This window comes from Oncorhynchus mykiss, chromosome 11, assembly GCF_057628025.1.
Source record: "Oncorhynchus mykiss isolate SJ-2025 chromosome 11, ASM5762802v1, whole genome shotgun sequence".
Lineage (NCBI taxonomy): Eukaryota > Metazoa > Chordata > Actinopteri > Salmoniformes > Salmonidae > Oncorhynchus > Oncorhynchus mykiss.
The window spans coordinates 19,007,716-19,033,429 of NC_143032.1; the positions used below are offsets into that span (position 1 = coordinate 19,007,716).

The following is a 25,714-nucleotide window of genomic DNA, read 5'->3' on the forward strand; positions in this document are numbered from 1 at the left end:
AAATGTTATTTATTTTTGTAAAAAAATAATAATACTACACACAATATCCCATAATGACAAAGCAAAAACAGGTTTTTAGAAATGTTTGAAAATGTACTACAAATAAAAGCTGAAACAACTTATTATTATTTTTTTTTAAATGTTGCCCCTTTTTCTCTCCAATTTCGTGGTATCCAATTGATAGTTACAATCGTCTCATCACTGCAACTCCCTTACGGACTCAGGAGAGGCGAAGGTCAAGAGCAATGTGCCTGGCCCGCCATAGGAGTCACTAGTGTGCGATGGGACACGAACATCCCTGCCGGTCAAACCCACCCCTAACCCGGATGACGCTGAGCCAATTGTGCGCCACCCCATGGTTCTCTCCCGGTCGCTGCGACAGAGCCTAGACTTGAACCCAGAATCTCTAGTGGCCACTGTGCCACTCAAAACCATATATCTATATATCTATATCTATATCTATATCTATATCTATATATATATATATATATATATAAAAACTATTCAGACCCTTTGCTATGAGACTCAATTGAGCTCAGGTGCATCCTGTTTCCATTGATCATCCTTGATGTTTCTACAACTTCATTGGTGTCCACCTGTGCTAGATTAAATTGGACATGATTTGGAAAGGCACACACATGTCTATATACAGTTGAAGTCGAAAGTTTACATACACTTAGGTTGGAGACATTAAAACTCGTTTTTCAACCACTCCACAAATTTCTTGTTAACAAACTATAGTTTTAGCATGTCAGTTAGGACATCTATTTTGTGCATGACAAGTAATTTTTCCAACAATTGTTTACAGACAGATTTTTTTACTGTATCACAATTCCAGTGGGTCAGAAGTTTACAAACGCTGACTGTGCCTTTAAAGAGCTTGGAAAATTCCAGAAAATGAGGTCATGGCTTTAAAAGCTTCTGATAAGCTAATTGACATAAAAAAAAATTGTAGACTTCCACAGGTCTGGTTCATCCTTGGGAGCAATTTCCAAATGCCTGAAGGTACCACGTTCATCTGTACAAACAATAGTACGCAAATATAAACACCATGGGACCACGCAGCCATCATACCGCTCAGAAAGGAGATGCGTTCTGTCCCCTAGAGATGAACGTACTGTGGTGCGAAAAGTGCAAATCAATCCCAGAACAGCAGCAAAGGACCTTGTGAAGATGCTGGAGGAAACGGGTACAAAATAATCTATATCCACAGTAAAACGAGTCCTATATCAACATAACCTGAAAGTCCGCTCAGCAAGGAAGAAGCCACTGCTCCAAAACCGCCATAAAAAAGCCAGACTACAGTTTGCAACTGCACATGGGGACAAAGATCATACTTTTTGGAGAAATGTCTTCTGGTCTGATGAATCAAAAATAGAATTGTTTGGCCATAATATCCATAGTTATGTTTGGAGGAAAAAGGGGAGGCTTGCAAGCCGAAGAACACCATCCCAACCGTGCAGCATGGGGGTGGCAGCATCATGTTGTGTGGGTGCTTTGCTGCAGGAGGGACTGGTGCACTTCACCAAATAGATGGCATCATGAAGCAGGGAAATTATGTGGATATATTGAAGCAACATCAAGACATCAGTATTAGGAAGTTTGGTCACAAATGGGTCTTCCAAATGGACAATGACCGCAAGCAAACTTCCAAAGTTGTGGACAACAAAGTCAAGGTATTGGAGGGACCATCACAAAACCTCATCCTATAGAACATTTGTGAGCAGAACAGAAAAAGCATGTGTGAGCAAGGAGGCCTACAAACCTGACTCAGTTACACCACCTCTGTCACCTAACTTTTTGTGGGAAGCTTGTGCAAGGCTACCCGAAACATTTGACCCAAATTAAACAATTTAAAAAGGCAATGCTACAAAATACTAATTGAGTGTATGTAAACTTCTGACCCACTGGGAATGTGATGAAAGAAATACAAGCTGAAATAAAATCACTCTACTATTATTCTGGTGGTGATCCTGACTGACCTTAGACAGGGAATTTTTACTAGGATTAAATGTCAGGAATGACACAAGGATGTCCCTGCCGGACGACGCTGGGCCAATTGTGCGCCGCCCCGTGGGCCGGCTGCGACAGGGCCTGGGCTCGAACCCAGAACCTCTGGTGGCACAGCTAGCACTGTGATACAGTGCCTTAGACCAAGAAGGATTGGAGGCCCCTCCAATCATTCTTAAATGGAAGAAGTTTGGAACCACCATGACACTTCCTAGAGCTGGCCGCCCCGGCCAAACGGAGCAATCGGGGGAGAGGGGCCTTGGTCAGGGAGGTGACCAAGAATCCGATGGTCACTCTGACAGAGCTCCAGAGATCCTCTGTGGAGATGGGAGAACCTTCCAGAAGGACAACCATCTCTGCAGCACTCCACCAATCAGGCCTTTATGGTAGAGCGGCCAGTCGGAAGCCACTCCTCAGAAAAAAAAAGCACATGACAGCCCGGTTGGAGTTGCCAAAAGGCATTGAAGGACTCTGACCATGAGAAACAAGATTCTCTGGTCTGATGAAACCAAGATTGAACTCTTTGGCCTGCATGCCAAGGGTCACTTCTGGATAAAAACCTGGCACTATCCCTACGATGAAGCATGGTGGTGGCAGCATCATGCTGTGGGGATGTTTTTCAGCAGCAGGGACTGGGAAACTAGTCAGGATCGAGGGAAAGATGAACGGAGCAAAGTACAGAGAGATCCTTGATGAAAACCTGCTCAAGTGCGCTCAAGACCTCAGACTGGGGTAAAGGTTCACCTTCCAACAAGACAACGACCCTAAGCACACAATCAAGACAATGCAGGAGTGGCTTCGGGACAAGTCTCTGAATGTCCTTGAGTGGCCCTGCCAGAGGCTGGACTTGAACCCAATTGAACATCTCTGAAAAGACCAGAAAAAAGCTGAAAGAACTTGAGGATCTGCAGAGAATGGGAGAAACTACCCAAATACAGGTGTGCCAAGCTTGTAGCGTCATACCCAAGAAGACTTGAGGAAGTAATCGCCGCCAAAGATGCTTCAACAAAGTACTCAGAATAAGGTCTGAATACTTATGTAAATTGTTAATTTTTTTTATTTTAATACATTTGCTAAAAAAATCTACAAACCTGTTATTTTTTTTTTTTACACCTTTATTTAACTAGGCAAGTCAGTTAAGAACAAATTCTTATTTTCAATGACGGCCTAGGAACAGTGGGTTAACTGCCTGTTCAAGGGCAGAACGACAGATTTGTTTGTACCTCGTCAGCTCGGGGGTTTGAACTTGCAACCTTCCGGTTACTAGTCCAACGCTCTAACCACTAGGCTACCCTGCCGCCCCGTTTCCTTTGTCATTATGGGGTTGATTGAAAAAAAAAAAAAATTTAAATGAAAAATATAAAATAAAAAAATAAAAAATATTAATACATTTTTGGAATAAGTTACAGTAAGGGTGAAGGTGGGTGGGGTAAGGTGTCACCTTCTTCTCCTGGTAGAAGTATGTGAGGACAGGAAAGCGTCCTTTGCTCCTGAACTTGGAGCTGCCGACGATGATGGGCTTACTGGCTGTAATGGGCACATACAGGTCCCTGGGATACGTCTCACATATCTACAACAGGAAACATGGGATTTGTTGTCAAACATTGAACCAATCTTATTCCATTACATCCTGAATCCTATTGGAACGCTCTGCCCACCTTGTAGTCCCTGTTGACGTCAGTGAGCTGCCATCGGTCACAGGGTACGCCCATCCTCTCAAACTCCGCCCCCAGATCGATGAGCTGCCAGCCTTCCTCTCTCTGCTGCTCGTTTTGCTTGGGGTTGTAGGAGAACGCATAGAGCTCATCATAGGATACTAGGGAGGGAGACAGAGATGGAGAAGAGGGAGAGAGCAAATGTCAACATTCTTTAGAAACTTCACTCAACTCAACCGTCCTGCACACTCAAAGTAGGCGGGCACAATTACCTTATAATCATCTAACCAACGATTATGAATGAAGACTCATTAAAATAAACAGTCATAACCGTTTAGTTTTTGTTTTTTGGGGGGTGGAATGAACTGCTGACTGAAGACAGGACGGCAGGTCATTCTTGCGGTTGAGTCCATTTCCGCGGTAACATGGACTCTTTACAACGTGATGAAACTGTTGCTCCTTGCTGAAACAAACAAATCTTTGGTTGCCTCGGCAACACCCTCCTCCCTGCAGCAGCAGCACATGCAGTCAGGAGCAGAGGAGAGGAAGAAATGTGCGTCTTACATTTAAAATTAAAATGCTATTCTAACGATTTTAAAACGGTGACCACGGTAATTTAGCTGACCAATAACCATCACAGCCCTAACTGAAACACACACACACGCTCAGGTACAGTAGGTACCTGGTCGTAGCAATCTGAGCAGTGAGCTGTAGATGTCGTGACAGTCTCTCTCTCTCTGGACCACAAAGTGGACCACTCTGAAGTTACGACACTGGATGACCAGAGGACAACCGCTGGTGGTCAACGACAGCTTCTCCACTGACGCTATGTGGTGGTGCAGGATCTGGAGGGGAACACAAAACAGTCATGACACCTTTCCTTAATATGACACCACAGGACATACTGTAGGGGCAGCAGGTAACTTAGCAGTTAAAAGCCAGCCACCGGAGGTTTCCAGTTCGAATCCCGGGTCTGACTGGAAAAATATGTTGGGAAGTGAGCTGGCAACCGGAGGGTCGCTGGTATCCAATCCTAGATGTGATTGCCTGCCATTGTGCCCTTAAGCAAGGCATTTAAACTCCCACAACAACTGGTTCATGGGCACCCAGTGTAGCAGTCCCCTGCTCCAACCTATGTAAGTGTGTCTTTTAGAGGGGTTGGGATAAAAGCGAAACTCAAATTTCGGCTTAACCTTTTGTAAAACAGACAAATAAAGTAATCTTAATCTAGAGGTAGAGACCGTTTTCTTTCACTCTATCAAACATTTAAACACACATAAAGGACACAGGGAGATAATGTGCACTCACACACGCGCTCATTGCAATCATCATACCTCATCACCTTTTTCTATCTGCCAGGAGTGTGTGAATGAGGTTACCAATTCATTAAAGCCTTTTCATGACCATCAAAACAGAGAGCATGAAAGGACATTGCACCAAATAAGCATATTTAAATCAGCCCATCACCATAATCATATTAGATAACCAACAACCCTATAGTGACTCCAACCCTGGGACATTATTAAAATGCGCATTCATCAGCATAGTTAATGACTAGCAGAACATTCCAACACTAAGTGTGTGTGTGTGTGTGTGTGTGTGTTTGTGAGAGAGAGAGAGAGAGAAGTAGCAAAGAGTCAGACAGTAAGTTTGGGCGATATACCGTATACTGGGTTATTTGAAAATAGAAATGGATTTTCAATACCCTTAACTATGAGACTTTTTTTATTTTTATAAATGTGAACGTTTGTAGCTACATTTAAGTAAATACCTGCAGTCAAATTGTGATATACGTTAGGAGATAAAGAAGATTGCGTTCTTCATTTCACCAGTCACATCATTTTTTCATTATGAAGCTTGACGCTATTCGCCAGTCACATGGTGTTTGTTTACAAGCACACAATGATGAGAGACCATGGCCTTGTGAGTCACCCACTGTTGTGCAGCCAGGTGATCTAGGTGACCTAGCTACAGTATGGAATTTAAACTAAAAATGTCTTATAAAAACTCATAATTATTAAGTTAACTGTCTAAAGATGTGCTAAATGCTCTGTAGTTGTTCATTTGGTTTGTTCATTTAGTAGCTTGTGAGCCATCTAGTTACAGCGGTACCTCCTTTAAAAGTTGCAGGTTACTGCAGCACAGCTTGCACGGTGACGCAGAATTCTATGGCACGTTATTTAAGTGTGAGCCACTGGTACCATTAATGCTAGTTAGTGCTACTTTGACCACCAAAGGGCATCTTTGAGATGCATTTGATAGCTTTCAATAGCGGCTGTACTACAGAATTTAAAACCTTTTTTTGTAAAAACATAGTGTAAGGGGCTGATAAAGAAATGGTGTTTCTATGCTAAGAAAAATTAAAAACCCTCTGGGTTTCCGTTAGGATAGCACGGAAAATATGGCGCTGTACAACGTGACGGCCAGGAGTAGCCTACAGTTCTGGGCTATTTAGCTAAAGAATCCCTGTGTCATGCAGGCACGCGGGAGACCGGGGTTCAATTTGACAGAGAGGAAGGAGTAGGCTGTCCTAGTAAATAATTTGTTCTTAACGGATTCCATAGGGGTTATTTCATAGTTGTGATATATTCACTACTTTTCTACAATGTAGAAAATAGTCAAATGAAGAGAAACCCTAATTAATTTGATTAATAATATGGTGTTTCTAATCCAAGAAAAACAAAAATCCCTCTGTTTCCGTTAGGATGGAACTTCAATGTACTCTTTAAATAAATAAGACCACCACTTTTAACAGCAAATTACTCAACACTAGTGAGATTCATGTCGCCTACGGTAGGCCTGCAGTATAGCAAAAAAACAATGTGACTCTCCGCCAATAATTAAATATAGAGGATTGGAGGATATTTTTATCATTATTTTATAAATGAAAGCATAAAGATGCCATTATTAGTTACATTATTTTAGTTTGAACGTGCAGACTGGCACTAAGAACAGCGGGAACGATTCCCTAGTTAGGGCCATTATTAGTGCAATCCCCCTAAAAGTGTTGCTCTGTGCTACCCAGTGGGGCGGGGGTCCACCACCCCTTTCTCATGGGCTAGGTCGTCTTCTGTGTGCGGCTCTGCGGCCCACCCTTGCCCTCGTGCCTTGAACCTTGTGTAAAATGTGCGAGATAAAGGCCATTCTTGAAAATAGGGTGAGACATTGTTATTAATTTGTAAATAAAGTCAGTTTATTATTTTGAATGATTTATTTCGGTTTTTAGAGGGAGAGAAACCAAAAACCTACAGTCATCTCATGGGTCTCCCAGTCGAGGTGGGCACAGGTATTGAACCAGCATCTGTAGCAACACAGCTTGCACTGCTATGCAGAGTCTTAGACCGTTGCGCCACTTAGGCGCTGTACAACGTGACCGGTCGGGCGTGGGCTACAGTAAGAACAAAATAATCCTAACAAAATAAACAGTATTAGTAAGTAATACTGAAGTTGTGCACAATTATCCGTTTCTATTTAGGTTTATGTCGCCCATTCATTGTCAGTTAAAGACACCGTAGGACCCAAAAGCATAATCAGCACTCCAACTCCCCCTTGCGCTGGTCTGGAGCAGTGAAGTGGTCACGCAGGGTACCGTACTAAACCACAAATTACCTCTAAATCCCGCAGCATAATCGCCAAACTTTTAGTGGAACATCCACTGTAAGTGGTTAGCCTGGTAATAGAAGAATCCCCTCTGGATCAAGAGGCTTGTTTTGCGCGTGCAGCAAACTGAGTAGCATTTTGGGGTTACTTGTATAACTTTATGAGCTTGGATGTTTGTCCTGCAAATACTTTAGGTCAGAGACTGTATACAATGTTCCCAATGCGGTTGTTAATATTTAGTTAGCACTGTTTATGGGATTTTACATGTACTTATTAGCATTGCTAACCTTCGGATTACAATAGCGCCCCTTGTATTCAGTACCGGTACTACCGAATAGCCCGGTATGAAGTTATGATAATCTGGACACCGCCCAAGCCTAAGACAAAGTCTTAGCATCTCTTGAATATTTATGCCCTGGAGGCACATTTTGCCTTGCTACACATACCCGGACTCTCTGACTGAGTGCTAGCTACCAAATTGACACACACGTTTCCCCTTGCTCAGCAGTCGGAAGAGGAAGGAAGTGTGTAGGAAGCCTGGCAGCAGTGTCTTTGTTAAGAGATCCGACTCCAACCGTGACCCTGGAGCTACACGGTTTACAGATTTCTGTTCCAGACTCCAACCCAGCCAGCACTAACTAACCTACCCGATTCAACAGCTGACTAAGGCACTACAGAGGGTAGTGCCTACGGCCCAGTACGTCACTGGGGCCAAGCTTCCTGCCATCCAGGACCTATATACTAGGCGTGTCAGAGGAAAGCCCCCAAAATAGTCAAAGACTCCAGTCACCCAAGTCATAGACAGTTTTTTTTTGCACTGCTGCTACCCGCTGTTTATTATCTATGCATAGTCACTTCACCCATACAGACATGTACAAATTACCTCGACTAACCTGTACCCCGCAGATTGACTTGGTACCCCCTGTATAGCCTCGTTATTGTATTGTGTTACTTTTTACTTCAGTTTATTTGGTAAACATTTTCTTAACTCTTTCTTGAACTGCATGGTTGGTTAAGGTATGTAAGCATTCCACGGTAAGGTCTACACGTTGTTAAGTTTGATTTATCAAGTCAAGTAGGCCTAATAAGAGCTGACTGTCTTCCCTCATTCCTACTCTCTCACCCCTCCCTTTCCACCTGGCACTGCCAACAGGTTACCAAGGCAATGTTGAGCATAGGCTGGGCCAGCAGGTTACTGTAGCAACAGTTGTCACTTGAGGAAGGCCGAACCCAGTTCCCACGGTGTCTCAACAGTAACTATCACCGCTAGACAGACTACACACACACACCTCATACTGCCCTACTTCCTCACACCACCCACACACACACCTATGATATTAATGAACACTAATCTGTAATGGGGTGTGTCAGGCATTAGCTGAAGCAAGTCCTACATTCTGAATTTAGAGCGCTGTGTGAGATGAGGTGTGTTCTGTATTCCGTATTAGAATAGAGGTACTTCTTACCCAGATCTCCTGTGCAGCGGTGGTGGCAGCGTTATTGCTCTCCACGAAGATGAGATGTGTGGCTGTCAGGTGCAGCGTCCCGCTGGTGGACTTGTTACTGAAGCGTTCCAACAGACGCACCTGCTCCACCTGCACAGGTACAATTATGATTACGAGGACACCTGTCAAACCTGTCTCCTTGCAACATTATGTAAAGAGATTTGGACTCTCTCTTTCCCTTGTCCACTCAAAACCAAGCACAAAAACACTTGTAGTGAAACCCTTCGGCCCTATTACCATGTCCTCACTAATACTCCCACAGCATGAATGTCAGTAGAACATGACAGAGTCTGTCGAACCAGAGTTGATCATTTCCTGACTGGATGTTTTTTTTTTAAAATACACATTCCTGGTTCACTGACTCCTGTTGACAGTGGTTACAAGATGAAGAACTACTTAATTTAACTCTCACCTTTGTCTTCACACCCTGTAGGTTGTATCACTTTAATGACATTTAGAACACTTGACTGAATATACTTCATCCGCACTATTCTAATCTGTGATTAACAAATCGGCTAGCCTATTCTCTCTCCCTCTCTTTGAGTCTCTCTCTGTTTCCCAGCAACCAGTGTGGTGCTAGGCAACGCCACAGGATGGCGATCAGTCAGCTCAGTCTAGGCCTGGTAGCAAACAGAAGAGAGTGTGTGTGTTTGTGTAGACTGACACACACACAGAGGAGGAAAGAAAAGGTTGATGACGGGCCTGAAGTCAAGCTGATGACTGTCCTGTTCACCAACTGCATTGCAGTTCCACAGTCCCAAGGCCTATTTCCTTGATTCGGATATCAGCATGATCCTGATTAGTGCACCCATTACCCAAGGCCACAGCAAATCTCAGGAGTTGACGGTCTGTATGTTTTAATTAAGAGTTCAAACAGGGTCCAGGGGGGCAGAGCCTAAAATACTGCAGATGGGTAACACCCTTGCAGGAGACCACACCCATCATCTTTCACCTGAACAAAACAAACACACACGACAAGTGCCAGTTCAACAGACAGTTCAACACTCCTTCAGGTGGCACTTCACTGATATTTTTTTTTACAAAGGGACTTTGAGGTGGCTCTTCACTGCAGTGCCACCAACAAGAAAGCTTTGAGCCCGTTTTGTGAAAACAGCGGCTGTGATGACGTCTGCCACTCACTATAGCAAATCATTGTATAACTAGCTCATTATTCTGACTATAGCATAAATACAAAAAAAGAATCCACTTTGCTCATTTGGCGTAGTGGTGGCCCCATGAGCTGTCACACTAAGTGCATTATCTGGAAACATCCAACTGGTACAATAAATCTAATATCGTGTTTGTGCCAAGGAGGACATGCAGCTGCAGGAGGCGGCTAGCGAGAAAAACAGGTCACTGGCACACAACACATAAAACAGTCTGTTGTCAAAACAACAGAAAAAAAAGATCGTCTTCATGGTGTAGCTTACTCGGTTGTTTATATATTACTAGCAACGTCTACAGTGGCTTCCCTGAAGCTCTCCCTCTATCAAGTTCTAAAATCACCACCCAAAGCGCGAGCCAACTTGCCCATTCTAAACAACCATTGTAATGGCCATTCATACAGCCGTGCAGCATCCGCTTCTCTTGGAACCAAAACAAGACTGGGCATATTAACAAGTTAGCTAGCTAACTAACTAATTAACTGGCCCTGTATCTGTCAGGCCTAACGTTAGCTTTTAGGGCACCATTGTCAACGCTCCAGACGTTGTTGTAATTACAAAGCAAGTTATTATAGCTAGCTAAAGTTAGTTAACTAGCTACATCATATGCATTTGACATGTTTTGCTGAGGTTAAACAAAAAAACAGTAACGTGAATGGCGCTAGCTAGCTTTCTTACCTTAGGCGTTCGGATATGTTCCATTTCCCTGACAGCTGTCAGTGCATGCAACGATTCAACCAGTTGACATGTGATGTGGCTCGCACATCGATTATCAAGGTGCGGCAAGCTGACGTTATTTGATCGCTTGTTTTACTTTGGTACCGACATCACGATTGTGTATTTTTTTCAGTAGATGCTCGCTAGCGATTAGTTATTCACTGTCGTCACTAGTCACCACAGCCACAAAGTCATAAACCCCGCCCATTTCTACAAATTATCTTCTTAAATTGTGATTTTAAACCTAACCTTAACCACACTACTAACATTATGCCTAACCCTAACTTTAAATTAACACCAAAAATCAAATTTTTGTTTTCATGAATTTTTACGATATAGACATTTTTGACTTTTTGACTGTGGTAACTAGTGGAGACCGTTATCCACTACAGCGCTTCCCGCTTGGGTGACGTCAATGGGCGTTCTACCTCACCGCCACGTAGTGCAGATTCCATTGTTTGATTGTTTCTTTTTTTATTACTTGATATTTTTTGTATGTTTTAGTATTTTCTCGTTAATACATGTGTTCTGTTTTGTATGATGTAACAATGTAAATTGTTGATTTGTATTTTGTATAATACATTTTTTTTTAAACGTAGTACAGATTCCAGGCGTTATGGGAAATGTTTCACCCATCCATCAGACATCGAATTCAGAGTAGTCTAAGTAGAGGATATTCTTGTTAGGCATTACTCCACCACCTATTACTATTTCCAAATATTCTGTCATCGTTCCATCGTGACACATGTGTATTTAAAACCCGTTCTCAAACTGACAAATAATTAAAGCAAATTTTTACTTCTTCAAAAACATGATAGCAATCGCTAGATGTCCCCATATGACTGTCCAATCTGCCAAGTCCTCCAGTATCCCAGCAGGCCACAATAACCGGAAAGTACATTGAGGGTAAAGCGCGGATTCGGAAAAAACAGTTTTGAGAAGGAAGCTAACATTTTAGTGCTGTTTAACTATATGCATAACGGATTAATTACGTTTCAGATCGCTGTAAATGTGTATACGTTACTAAGCGTCTGAGTTTAAATCGCCGAATAGTATGTTTTTATTTGCTTTCACGTTACCATGACTTCGTAGCCACAGTCACACTGGCCTGCACGCGGGCGTTCGTACCTTTCAAAGCTAGCTAACAGCTATCGAATAGTCAGTTACATAAAGTTTGACTAACTAGAAACTTGGTTGTTGCTTAAAAATGTCAGGCTTTAATTTCGGATCCGGGTCTATTGGTTCCACCAACGCTGGCGGAGGGTTTTCGTTTGGAGCCGCTGCCAGGTAAGAATTGTACGGCTGACGTACGTTAGCTTTATCTCGCGGATATGTCGATACAGCTAGGGTTACCCAGGATGTATTGTAGCTAACTAAATATCGATGTAGAAGTAATCATGCAAACAGCGCTCTGGTGTAAGTGTGTCAAACTGCTAATATATTATGAGTGTGTCAACTAGTTGTTTTATATATGTGTGTGTGTGTGTGTGTGTGTGTTATATGAGAGAGAAGTTTGTATTCAGTGTGGGGTTTAGACTTCGGCCTTTTCTATGTCATAGCTACGTACTGTTCGTATTCAGCAGATATACATTGTAATTGTGACAGCGGCATATTGCACGTCTGTAAATATGGTGAGGCATACTGCAAAGTCATGTAATGTTTTGTACTTATTCCCTCTATCTCCCCCACTTTTTTTCTCACCCCTTTCTCTAGTACCCCAGCTGCAGCAGGTACAGGTGGGTTTACTCTGGGTGGAGCTCTGGGTGCTACAGCCCCAGCCTCCACCACCACCACCTCTTCTCTGGGCCTGGGCGGGTCACTATTCTCACAAAAACCTACTGGGGGGTTCTCCTTTAACACTCCTGCCTCAGGTAGGCACACACGTTTTCTACATGGCCTGTCGGTCTCTTTCCCTCTGCAGACCTGCCTCATGCTTGATGTTTCCTACCACCAAGCACAAAGAAATACACAGACATACATTTAGGTGTAGGTGACTATTGTAGTTATGGTGCTCCTGCACCCACCCAAGGCCTTACATTAGGTGAGCTTACTATCAATGTAGCTCCACATCAGTCAAGACCTCCACTGCTACCATTGGCTCATCCCAGTCTGTGCCTTCGCATGATGATACAATAGTCCCTGTCTTGGCAGATTAATTTGTTAATGCCTGTGGGTGAGGATGTTGTATGGTTGAGTCTACCTTTAACCTTGCTCTACCTGCTGTCTCTCCCAGGTGCCCCTGCAGCCTCTACAGCCCCTACCACGGGCTTCAGTATGACCTTCAATAAACCCTCTGCCTCGGCCCAACCCTTCTCCCTCACTGCAGCCTCCTCAGCCCCCACAGGGGCAGGACTGACACTAGGCTCAGTCCTCACCTCCACTGCGCCACAGCAAGGAGCCACAGGATTCTCTCTCAACCTAGGGGGTGTGGCCGCAAGTACAGCCCCATCCACAGGTCTATCGCTGGGTTCCAGTATGTTCTCTAACATGGCTACTACTGGTTAGTTAACTAAATATCTCTGTCTCTCTCTGTTATCCAGCATGGATCCTACTGGTTAGTTAATTACACACATCTCTCTCTGGGTCTCATCTAGAGGTTGACCGATTGATCGGAATGGCCGATTCATTAGGGCCGATTTCAAGTTTTCATAACAATCGGTATTTTTGGGCGCTGATTTTTTTTTAAATATTATTTTTTATATACCTTTATTTAACTAGGCAAGTACGCTAAAGAACACATTCTTATTTTCAATGACAAACTGGGAACGGTGGGTTAACTGCCTTGTTCAGGGGCAGAAGGACAGATTTTCTTCTTGTCAGCTTGGGGGATCCAATCTTGCAACATTATAGTTAACGAGTCCAACGCTATAACCACCTGCCTCTCGTTGCACTCCACGAGGAGACTGCCTGTTACGCGAAGCCAAAGTAATTTGCTAGCTAGCATTAAACTTATCTTACAAGAAACAAGCAATCAATCATAATCACTAGTTATAACTACACGTGGTTGATGATATTACTAGTTTATCTAGCGTGTCCTGCGTTGCATATAATCAATGCAACGCTGGGGGATGATTTAACAAAAGCGCATTTGCAAAGAAAAGCACAATCGTTGGACAACTGTACGTAACCATAAACACCAATGCCTTTCTTAAAATCAGAACACAGTAGTATATATTTTGAAACCTTCATATTTAGCTAAAATAAATCTAGGTTAGCAGGCAATATTAACCAGGTGAAATCGTGTCACTTCTCTTGCGCTCATTGCACGCAGAGTCAGGGTATATGCAACAGAATTTTACATAATTATGACATAACATTGAAGGTTGTGCAATGTAACAAGAATATTTAGACTTAGGGATGCCACCCGTTAGATAAAATACTGAACGGTTCCGTATTTCACTGAAATAATAAACGTTTTGTTTTCGAAATGATAGTTTCCGGATTTGACCATATTAATGGCCTAAGGCTCGTATTTCTGTGTGTTATGTTATAATTAAGTCTATGATTTGATAGAGCAGTCTGACTGAGCGATGGTAGGCAGCAGCAGGCTCGTAAGCATTCATTCAAACAGCTCTTTTGTGCGTTTTGCCAGCAGCTCTTCGCAAGCACTGCGCTGTTTATGACTTCAAGCCTATCAGCCTAATGGCTGGTGTAACCGATGTGAAATGGCTGGCTAGTTAGCGGGGTGCGCGCTAATAGCGTTTCAAACGTCACTCGCTCTGAGACTTGGAGTAGTTATTGCCCTTGCTCTGCAAGTGTTAAGTGTTCATTCAGTATTGTTGTAATTGTCATTATTACAAATAAATAAAATCGGGCTGATTTTTAATCGGTATCGGCTTTTTTTGGTCCTCCAATAATCAGTATCGGCGTTGAAAAATCATAATCGGTCGTCCTCTAGTCTCATCACGCCTATCTTTTTCCATTTCTGTCTCTTATCTCTGTCTTTTCACTACATTCCTTATTTGGAGGTAATGAATGATCTGTCTCGCGTGTGTGTGTGACTAACACCTTTCTGATTATGTGTTGATCTTAGGTCTGAGTCAGTCCACTCTTGGAGGACTGGGGTTTGCGTTAGGTTTGTATGGGTGTCAGACTAACATTTGCATGGTTGTGTTTGTGAGTGTCGGTGTGTTTATTTGTGTTAATGTTTTCAGGTTTGGGCCAGACCACTCTCGGATCAGGGGGGTTGACGTTAGGTTCCCTGGCCTCTACCTCCACGGCGGTGTCAGCGGCCCCCAGCCTTGGACTGGGAGGAGTTGACTTCAGCACCTCCTCAGAGAAGAAAAGCGACAAATCATCAGGGGCCAGCCCACAGTGAGTCCTACTGACTGACAGCTGTCTGGACCAATGAGTGTCCACAGTGTCATTTCTTGACCAATCGTTTATAATGGTCATCATAATAGGTAATATATCTGACTCTTGTCCCTGTTTATTTTTCTTTCCTCTCACTCTCAGAGACAGTAAAGCTTTGAAAGATGAAAATTTGCCTCCAGTCATCTGTCAGGATGTAGACAACTTTCAGTACGTAAATCAGTACTTTTCTTCAACTACACCCCATGTTAGTGTGTGTGGCTCTAACAGTACTGTTTGCACATTGTTGGTCATGAAGATGCATTGTGTTGACGTGTGAGTTCTCCTTCCTGTAGGAAGTTTGTGAAGGAGCAGAAGCAGGTTCACGAGGAGATCAGCAGGATGTCATCTAAAGCCATGCTGAAGGTTCAGGACGACATCAAGAGTCTCAAACAGCTGCTGTCTGTCAGTGCTTCGGGACTACAGAGAAACGCCCTGGCTATAGACAAACTGAAGATGGAGACTGCGCAGGTACACACGCTGATGTCACATTGTCTTTTGAGGAATTAAGGCTCAAAATACACATGCCCTTACTGTTGCTGAACGTCATAGTCCCTCTCTCCTAACCCTCCTCGTCTAGGAGTTGAAGAATGCAGACATAGCTCTGCGGACTCAGAAGACTCCCCCTGGACTCCAGCATGACAACACAGCTCCCTATGAGTGAGTATTCCTATCACCATCATTGTTATATCCCCCTGAACTTCCATGATCAAAAGTATGTGAACACCTGCTCGTCGACTATCTCGTTCCAAAATCATGGGCATTAATATCGAGTTGGTCCCCCCTTTGCTGCTATAACAGCCTCCACTCTTCTGGGAAGGCTTTCTACTAGATGTTGGAACATTGCTGTGGGGACTTGCTTCCATTCAGCCACAAGAGCATTAGTGAGGTCGGGTACTGATTTTGGGCAATTAGGCCTGGCTCGCCATCAAAGCGGCAATTCATCCCAAAGGTGTTTGATGGGGTTGAGGTCAGGACTTGGTGTAGGCCAGTCAAGTTCTTCCACACCAATCTCGACAAACCATTTCTGTATGGACCTCGCTTTGTGCACAGGGACATTGTCATGGTGAAACAGAAAAGGGCCTTCCCCAAACTGTTGCCACAAAGTTGGAAGCACATAATCGTCTAGAATGTCATTGTATGCTGTAGCGTTAAGATTTCCCTTCAGTGGAACTAAGGGGCCTAGCCCGAACCATGAAAACAGCCCCAGACCATTATTCCTCCTCCACCAAGCTTGACAGTTGGCACTATGCATTAGGACAGGTAGCGTTCTCCTGGCTTCCGCCAAACCCAGATTTGTCCGTTGGACTGCCAGATGGTGAAGCGTGATTCATCACTCCAAAGAATGCGTTTCCTCTGCTCAAGAGTCCAATAGCGACAAGCTTTACACCACTCCAGCCGATGCTTGGCATTGCGCATGGTGATCTTCATGAAGCTCCCGACAAACAGTTATTGTGCTGAAGTTGCTTCCAGAGGCAGTTTGGAACTCGGTAGTGAGTGTTGCAACCGAGGACAGGTTTTTACACGCTTCCGCAGTTGCTGTCTCGTTCTGTGAGCTCGTGGCCTACCACTTCGCGGCTAAGCCGTTGCTGCTCCTAGGCGTTTCCACTTCACAATAACAGAATTAACAGTTGACCGAGGCAGCTCTAACAGGCCAGAAATTTGATCAACTGACTTGTTGGAAAGGTGGCATGTTGAAAGTCTCAAAGCTCTTCAGTAAGGCCATTCTACTGCCAATGTTTGTCTATGGAGATTGCATGGCGGTGTGCTTGATGCACCTGTCAGCAAAGGGTGTTGCTGAAATAGCTGAATCCACTCATTTAAAGGGGTGTCCACATACTTTTGTGTGTGTATATATAATGTACCACACCCCTTTTTTGATTTTGAACCACAGATGAATGTACTGCATTTTAGCCATAATAAATTCAACCCTGTCTCATTCTTTCTCTCTGTCTGTAGTTATTTCCGGTGTTTAGTGGAACAGTTTGAGGTTCAGTTGCAGCAGTACAGACAGCAGATAGAGGAACTGGAGAATCACCTTACTACACAGGGCAGTGGATCACACATCACACCACAGGGTAACATACATACATACATACATACATACATACACACACACACAGACTCTTGACTTTCTTCATAGTCTTTATATGTGTGTTTCTGTGTCTCTTCACTGAATATTGTGTGTAGATCTGTCACTGGCCATGCAGAAGTTGTACCAGACGTTTGTGGCTCTGGCTGCTCAGCTCCAGTCAGTACACGAGAACGTCAAGGTAAGTCCTACAGACATCACTGTTGACTGTTCTATAAGAAATCACCTTGTTACAGAAATACATATTGAGTATTTTGAATGAAGTGATTGAGGTTCTTCCTCTGGGGTATCTGTAGACCCTGAAGCAGCAGTACCTGGGATACCGCCGGGCCTTCCTGGAGGACTCCACGGACGTCTTCGAGTCCAAGCGGGTGGCCAGTAAGAAGTGGCAGAGTGCCCCACGCATCACCACTGGCCCCGCCCCCTTCAGCAGCATCCCCAATGCGGCGGCGGTCGCCATGGCAGCCACGCTGAGCCAGCAGCAGCAGCCCGGCCCAGGTCTGACCTCCGCCTTCAAGTTCTAGAACCCTGACCCCCTCACCTTTGACCTTTCACCTTACCACCCCTCAGTCTGACAGAGAGGGGGGAGGAGAGAGATGTAGGGGGAGAGAAGGAAAGTGGGACAGAATAAAAATGTAGCCAGTACCCAACTTTTAGGTTAGTTTGTCTTTTGATTCTCTGTAAAGAGGGAGAGAAATGGAGGGAAGGAGAAAGAGGAGAATGTAAAAGCAACATAGTAAGTTCCAAACCGTGTTCAGTTTGTCTTTCTCCAGTGGTTCTGCTCTATACGTGTGAGAAGACCTTTTCCTCACAGGCATTAGACCCAAAGCAATCTTTCTGCGGTGGTGTTGGAACTGCCTGTTCATCAACGTAGCAGGGGCCATTACTTGGCTCTCTGCTTTCCCTTAATCTCCCCCTCTCCCTCTGTCACTCGGTCTCTCTCTCTCTCTGTCTCTCTCTCTGTCTCTCTCTGTCTCTCTCTGTCTCTCTCTCTCTCTGTCTCTCTCTCTGTCTCTCTCTGTCTCTCTCTCTCTCTGTCTCTCTCTCTCTCTCTCTCTCTCTCTGTCTCTCTCTCTCTCTGTCTCTCTCTGTCTCTCTCTCTCTCTGTCTCTCTCTCTCTCTGTCTCTCTCTCTGTCTCTCTCTCTCTCTCTGTCTCTCTCTCTGTCTCTCTCTGTCACTCTCTGTCTCTCTCTCTCTCTGTCTCTCTCTGTCACTCTCTGTCTCTCTCTCTCTCTGTCTCTCTCTGTCTCTCTCTGTCTCTCTCTCTCTCTGTCTCTCTCTGTCTCTCTCTCTCTCTGTCTCTCTCTCTCTCTGTCTCTCTCTGTCTCTCTCTCTCTCTCTGTCTCTCTCTCTCTCTCTGTCTCTCTCTGTCTCTCTCTGTCTCTCTCTCTCTCTGTCTCTCTCTCTCTCTCTCTCTCTCTCTCTGTCTCTCTCTCTCTCTGTCTCTCTCTCTGTCTCTCTCTGTCTCTCTCTCTCTCTGTCTCTCTCTGTCTCTCTCTCTCTCTGTCTCTCTCTCTCTCTCTCTCTGTCTCTCTCTCTCTCTGTCTCTCTCTGTCTCTCTCTCTCTCTGTCTCTCTCTCTCTCTGTCTCTCTCTCTGTCTCTCTCTCTCTCTCTCTGTCTCTCTCTCTCTCTCTGTCTCTCTCTCTCTCTCTGTCTCTCTCTCTCTCTCTGTCTCTGTCACTCGGTCTCTCTCTCTCTCTGTCTCTCTCTCTGTCTCTCTCTCTGTCTCTCTCTCTGTCTCTCTCTCTGTCTCTCTCTGTCACTCTCTGTCTCTCTCTCTCTCTCTCTCTCTCTGTCACTCTGTCTCTCCCTCCATAAGAGAAGCACTTAACAGTTTCTCAGTGAATCTGTGGCTTTTTAAGATGATTGAAAAAGTGTAGAGTGCTCAGATTACTGGAGATGAGACTAAAAACAAGGAAGGCAGGACTCGTATCACTGGGTATTCATTCACAGCTCTCATCTGTCCCAGACACACTCTAGACTAGAATCTTTTGAATACGTGGAGGCTACATTCTCTTTGGGTTCAGTCGCTTAATTTATACTGAATGGGTTCTTGATTATCTATATTTATTGAAGGTGCTTTTTTGTGAAGCTTAACTGCTTTGGTTTTATTGACTAAAATATCATAGGTAGTTACTCTGGACTTAGTCTGGATGGTGTAATGTGGTGGTTCCAAGTGAGTGTGCTCTGTGTCTTCGATTAGGACGCAACTGTCCAAATCGGTATAGTTCGGAAATTGGGTCTCAACCTTTTATAAATTATTATTAGGATTTTCCTGAACAAACTGGTTTAGATTAGGACACAGTTGTGTCTGTGTGTTTTCATAAAGCAGTAATGTAGCTTTCACTGTGTGGTAGCAGTCTTGATAAGCACTTAAATCACACACTCATTCTCTCTCACACACACACACACACACCAGCCTTCGACCAGCAGATCTCCCTTCCCAACTAGGTTGTATGTAATGATTTGTCTTTTTTTCTCAGCATCTGTCATTTTGTCTTTGATTGACATGCTTCACCTATATTTCAGGATGACATTTTAAAAGTTCAAGACGATCTGACAGTGTATAGCTTAGTGTTTAAAGAATATATTATAATTTACTGCACAGGTCTTGCATCAAAAGGGTGTTTTAATTTCAGTGAAAGATTTTAACTGTTGAACATATGCATTCCTTTTTGTAACAACGGCAGCGTCTTTAGTTGTAATAGCAATAACAGCAGGCTCTGGTTGCTAGTGGCCAGGTGTGTGCTTGTCTGTGTGTGTGTGACTGTATCCGCATTGTAGACAGGACAATGACTGCCTCAGCCGGTAATAACCGTTGTACAGTAATTTTAACCACAGACAAGACACCCACTTCTACCTGACAGTCCATATCACTTTCAATTAATCACTATGCATTCTACAATAACCTTTTGACTCAGATAATGATTGTGATTTATCAGTATTTCCTACACACACTACTTAACACTGGCAGGTGGTCTACCATGCAGGTCTACCTCACTCCAGGATATAGATGGCAGAGGGGCTGATGACGCACAGTCTATCTGTACAGATGGAACCTAGTTCTCTTTAGTTCCATAATCCATTCTATTTAATAGAAGGGCTACGGTGTTACGTCACTCACTAGTTTTACAGGGGAGAAACCGAGTGAACGTGCTGCTCGTATCGACTGCCTTGGGAAGGCCAGTTGGATCATTAGTGCCAAATATCAGTATTTTTCTCTATTCAGAGTCGGCCATTTTGTGCTCCGAGATTAACCAACTGCTGCTCTGGACTGACCCGTCTGTCCTCCATTTCATGCTAGCATTCCAGAACCACTGAAACTTTGATTGTTCTAGAATGAGTAGCTAAATAGTTGTGAAACTGGAACACGTAAATTAGTTCTGGAACTCTGGTTGGTTTCTGTAAGTCGTGGTCTGCTCTACATAGCAAACTCCTGTTAATGTGACAGGGCTGGCTAACAGGACTATGATGAATGTCTTGGGGCTTTTTGAAGGGGTTCAATGAGGTCAGAAGGTCCGATAGTTTTTTTGATTTTTTTATCCCAGCCCCCGTCCCTGCAGGAGGCCTTTTGGTAGGCCGTCATTGTAAATAAGAATTTGTTCTTAACTGACTTGCCTACTTAAATAAATAAATGACTACTAGTTGTGGTTGGACTGACTGGCTGAGAGACTGTCCGTCCACTCAGACAGTGTTCAGACTCAGTGGAATAGCTAGTTGGAGCCAGTGAAGTGCTGGGATGTTTGTAGAACACTGGTATTGGCTGGGGAAGGTGTATTTTCAGACAAACACAGATGCCAATTCTGTGGCCTGTTCAGGAGGGTGTGGCGTTGTAGAACGTTCAGATAGAAATGTGTTGTAGAATAGGGAGTCATATCAGCTCTATTCATTACATTTCTGTCTTCAACGTACAGAACGTGTCACATCACTGAACACACCCCTCATCTTCACTCTGGTTCAGAGTGCTTTTGTTTAGAATGGTGTGTTTAATCTAAATATAACCAATGCTTGTTGTTGACGATGATGCATATATCTGATACTATATAATATTGTGTGCCTTTTGAAACTAGACATATATTAATAATAATTTTGCGATGCATTTTTCCTAGCACATGCTAGTTCCTTCACTCTTGGAATCTTGAATAGTTTTGGAAAACTTGTGAAATGCAATATAGCGGCTAGGAATTAACAATCGGTTGTGTCCTTTAACTGTGTCTGTTTATATGTAAGTGGTATTGCTTTAAATTGACAATAAATCCGTTTTAAAGGAGCGACTTTGTCTTTGTTTCTTTTTGACTGGTAAATTACTGATTTTTGAACACCCAATTGGATTTAAGAGAATTAATGAGTACACTTTTTGGATGATGCTAAAAACCAAGCTGAGTTTGCATCTCTAAAATCCAATTTGAGAAACGATACAGGTGCACGGAGGTTCAGAGTGAAGGAACTAGCAGACATGTTTCTACCACAGTCACATTTGTTTGACCATTTTATCTGTGAAAATCTATCCACAGTTGCTAATGTATTTGTAGAAATGTGTAGGGATTATCTCAAAGGGAACAACTTCGATGTGGCAGTAAGGTTAGTGTTGGGGGGAGACAGGAGGTTGGGCTTAGACGTGTAGTCTGGTGGAATGTGATACAGAACCACTGATCCACGGGGTCCTGACATGTTACTCTGTTCACTCTCTTGTGGACACACACACAGACTATATCACTCCTGAACGTTGCAGATGAGAGGGGGAACTTGACTTCAGTAACACACACACGCACATACAAACGGACACTCCCTAGTCCAGAGGAGTAAGCTGTGTGCTCTCTCTGTCTCAGGGAGCCAGGTGTCCCTGGGGTCTGGCTTGGGAAACCCCTTTGCCTTGGGAGTGGGCTCTAGCTTGGGCACCTCAGGTCTCGGAGGTACTACCTCTCTTTTTACATCTAGTCTTTTTCCTCTTCCTCATCCATCGCTACTATGTATCTTTTCTCACTGTGTTGCTTTCTTTAGATCTCACTCGCAACCTCCCTCCATTTCTCCCCCTCCTTGTGTGTGGAAGACTGTTGGCAGTGTTAGGAATGTATGTGGTGTGAGTTAAGCTCTTCACTATCTAGGGCTGAAACAGTCTGCCTGTAGCTGTGGTATGTAGTGGGTCTCTATGCTTTACTCTCGTCATTGGAGACAGTTACTTCTACTATACCCTGTTTGTGAGAGCCATTACAGAGGCTTAGCTACTGTTCTTTCTCTCACTCTCTTGCAGTAGTTGTGTATGTGTGGTGTGTCCATGAAGCTAAGCTCTCTCCCTCATGTAGTAGCAGCATAGTGAGTGTGTGTGTCCCTAAAGCTTGGCTCCCTCAATCTCTCTCCCCTGCAGTGTTTGGTGGGGGTCCAGGTTTCGGGGGGGTAGCGACGGGGGGCTCCTCATTTGGTTTCTCCTCTGCCAGCAAGCCCTCGGGAGGGAGCCTGAGTGCAGGTACACACACACACCTTACCTCCTTGTGCAAGCTCTCTGGAGGGTGACAGACACACACACTCCCTGTGAGCATACTCATTATTTGAATAACTCATGTCCTCTTCTGTTTCTCCTATCTCCTTCTCTCCAGGTTTTGGAAGCAACAGTAGTTCAGGGTTTAACTTCAGTAGCCCCGGCCTCAACGCGTCTGCAGGCCTGACGTTTGGCGTGTCCAACCCTCCCGCCACGGGCTTCGGCACTGGAGGTCCACTGCTGCAGCTCAAGAAGCCCCCGGTGGGAAACAAGAGGGGCAAGAGATAGAGGGGCAAAGGGAACGGGTAGGATTTGGGGAGGGTAAGCTGATCCTAGATCTGTGACTTCCAGAACTGTCCAAGGTTGTTTAATGGGTCACAGTCCATGTAGGTGGATTTGGGAGGGTACGTTTATTCTAGACCTGTGCCTAAGGGCGACTTCTAGAGCTGTCCAGGGGAGGTCGGGGTGTAACAGTCTGTCCCAGATCTTTATTTTTATACCTGACGGGGGAGCAGAGGGTTTGAGGGAGGGGGGTTATGCAGGACCAGGGTGGAGGGAATGAGGAGAGGGAGTCCTCGAGCAGAAAAAAAGATCAGCACATTTGGATAAGGTTCATAACCTGTGTTTTGTTCTTTTTAAATGTCCTCATTATTGTTTCATCATGATTGCTTAGTTTTTGTAGAGTTTTTATTTTATACTCTTTGTAAGTGTTTGTTGTGTGTGCAAGGATGCATGCAAGGGAGAGAACTGGCTGTGCTGAATGTCCCACACAGCCTCAAATTAGAACCTGAAAGGGCACCAGAACACACCAAACATGCACAAACACATACGTACATTTCCTGTCAAGTGTGAATTTATGCAGTGTGTGTGTCAATAGACCGTGGTGTTGTTTTAGGGCTGGTGGATGATGAGGGTATTACGGTCTGTGCTTTTTCGTTGTCTATTCTGATTCTCTCTGTTACCAAATAGTGATGTCATCCTGTTCTATTCATTTGAGTTGATAAGTGTAAACCTGTATTTTCAAACATCAGTTTAATAATAAAATTCCTGATGTTGATGATGGTTTTCCTTTGTCTGTTTTTGTTGAAATGTTTCTCTTATGAGCAGAGGTCATGTATCAAGTGTTTGGGAAGATAATCTGCTGTTTGCCTGTTTACAATGCCACCTGGCGGTTGAACAAATATTTTGCGGCAATACATGTCACCTTTCTGGTCCAATCACCGAAGCTTACTGTTGCTATATGACCTTGAGGGTTACTATGCAATGAAAATCAGGTTGTCCGTCTCTAAACCAAATCAATTTATGTAATTTAGCAATTCTTCTATTGTTTTTTTGCCACCAAGAGAGATTAGATTCCATTTTTGTAGTAACTAAAACTGATTACATGACTTGGTTAGCCGTGTTTTATGTCTGCTAAACGTGACTAGCTAAGACCGTGCACTAGTTAATACTATTTATACTAGCTAATATTTTGTAATGACCTGACTAGATCATAAAGGAACAATTGTCCAGACTGAGGCTTGAGTTTACGAATTGACGGTTTATTAACCCAAATTTACACAGGCTACTGTTTGGCCGAAGCCCACACCAAAAAAAATGAAAGATACCCCACAAACCAACTGTGACCTTATCTTATGAAGGCCAGACGTAAGAGAGAAAACAATGGCTAAACCTGGTCTTAACTTCCAATGCTCCATCCCCCTTCCCAGCCCCCCTCCACGCCACTCCGCCAACTGCCAGGATGCCCGGCATCAGAACATTCCAGGCATTCCCGTGATTGGCAGGTAGCAGGTTGATTGGCATGTCAGACTGGTAAGTACAACACAACCCACTAATAGCCTAACACATAACACACAGCTGTCTGTGCAGGTCGCTACCCCCCACCACAAAATCCCTCGTCCCCGAGGGAACAAACAGTGTCTCTGAAGCGACCCGGAGGTCTCCTTTGCCTGCGTGGCCGTGATGGTCGCAGTGTCCAGATGTGAAACGGGCTCCATCCGTGGCAGGGGACTGCCCCTCTGGGACCCAGGGGATGAAGGAAGTGATATGGGGAACAAGGAAGAAGGAATGGGGAATACAGTCCGTGGCTCCGGGGAACCACGCGGTGACACAGGGAGGGAGACCGGAGGAGTGGGCTGTCTCTGTCATTGCCAGAGAGGGGAATTGTGGGGGTCCCTGGGGTTTGGGGAGAAGAGGCCCCTCTGTATGGGGCTAACCTGTCCCGGTGCAGTGTCATCTTTCTCCCCCTGGGAGGAAGCTGCACCGGTAAACAACCTCCCCTCTCCAGGACGCTGCAGGGTCCCACCCAGTGACTGTCCAACTTGGGGCATCTGCCTTTTTTCCTTAGGGGGCTGTAGACCCAGACCAGCTCCCCAGCCACAAAGTGCCTTCCCGGGGTGTGCACGTCATAGTTCCTCTTCTGCCTCACACCTGCATTCACCAGCTGCTCTCTGGCGAAGGTGTGGGCTGTCTCCAGGCGGTCCTGGAGTCTCCGGGCATACTCCGGCACCGGGGGAACATGAGGGCTATCCAGGGGCCGACCAAATGCCATCTCCGGAATGGTGTGAATCTCTCCCCAGCATGAGGAGGGCAGGAGTGCAGGAGGTGGAGTATTGGACAGCGGAGTGGCATGCCATGAGAACCATAAGCAGGTGCTTGTCCCAGTCGCGCTGGTGTTTGGCAGAGACGATAGCCAGCTGCTGTCTCTCAAACTTTGACCACAACCCTTTGGTCGCTAGTGAGAGCGCTGTCACCTCTTCCCATGGTGGCCTCACCTGCGCCTCTACCTACTGTAGCACTGGCTGTAGGTCTGTGTCCCGTCCCTGCTGCTGCCCCCATTCAGCCACGTCGACAGTCTGCAGCTCACAGCAGACAGGCCCGCTCGCCTGACACACTGTGGCACAGACCCCCTCCTCTGCACACAGCTCTCTCTCCCGTCCCTCTCTCCGCTCACAGTGGCGGCAGCTGTCTGCAGTATAGGGCCGATGGGACATGGCGTTGGAGTGGCGTGCCCTGTGCACCACTGTGAAGTCATATGGCTGAAGCTCCTCCAACCAGCGTGCCACCTGCCCCTCTGTCTCTCTGAAAGACATGAGCCACTGGAGAGCAGAGTGGTCAGTCCTTACAGTAAAGGGCAGGCCACCC

The 25,714-nt window shown here is 44.8% G+C and overlaps 2 protein-coding genes across 14 annotated transcripts in view; one reads left to right on the forward strand and one right to left on the reverse strand.

The window, feature by feature from the left end:
• The window catches only part of LOC110535428 (phosphatidylinositol-3,5-bisphosphate 3-phosphatase MTMR6), a 24,982-nt gene extending 13,242 nt beyond the window's left edge, over window positions 1-11,740 (reverse strand). The window contains exons 1-5 of the mRNA XM_021620414.3: window positions 10,612-11,740; window positions 8,732-8,860; window positions 4,348-4,510; window positions 3,669-3,826; window positions 3,452-3,580 (exon numbers count right to left, since the gene is read on the reverse strand). Coding sequence (XP_021476089.3) covers window positions 3,452-3,580; window positions 3,669-3,826; window positions 4,348-4,510; window positions 8,732-8,860; window positions 10,612-10,635 — 603 coding nt within the window. The 5' untranslated portion in view covers window positions 10,636-11,740. The remainder of the gene's footprint in view (window positions 1-3,451; window positions 3,581-3,668; window positions 3,827-4,347; window positions 4,511-8,731; window positions 8,861-10,611) is intronic.
• Window positions 10,897-23,627, forward strand: nup58 (nucleoporin 58). 13 transcript variants are annotated; one of them, XM_021620415.3, is made up of 14 exons: window positions 11,065-11,937; window positions 12,364-12,521; window positions 12,884-13,150; window positions 14,684-14,725; window positions 14,805-14,964; window positions 15,106-15,171; window positions 15,297-15,471; window positions 15,581-15,660; window positions 16,960-17,078; window positions 17,191-17,273; window positions 17,389-17,590; window positions 21,924-22,007; window positions 22,460-22,558; window positions 22,689-23,627. In XM_021620415.3, the coding sequence occupies exons 1-14, from the start codon at window positions 11,858-11,860 to the stop codon at window positions 22,856-22,858; spliced, it is 1,785 nt and encodes a 594-aa protein (XP_021476090.1). In that variant the 5' UTR covers window positions 11,065-11,857; the 3' UTR covers window positions 22,859-23,627. The 13 variants fall into 13 exon arrangements, with proteins under 13 accessions (XP_021476093.1, XP_021476091.1, XP_090045798.1 ...); XM_021620419.3 differs by having other exon boundaries at window positions 11,104-11,937; window positions 12,364-12,386; XM_021620418.3 differs by lacking the exon at window positions 21,924-22,007 and having other exon boundaries at window positions 10,897-11,937.
• The last annotated feature ends 2,087 nt before the right edge of the window (window positions 23,628-25,714 follow it).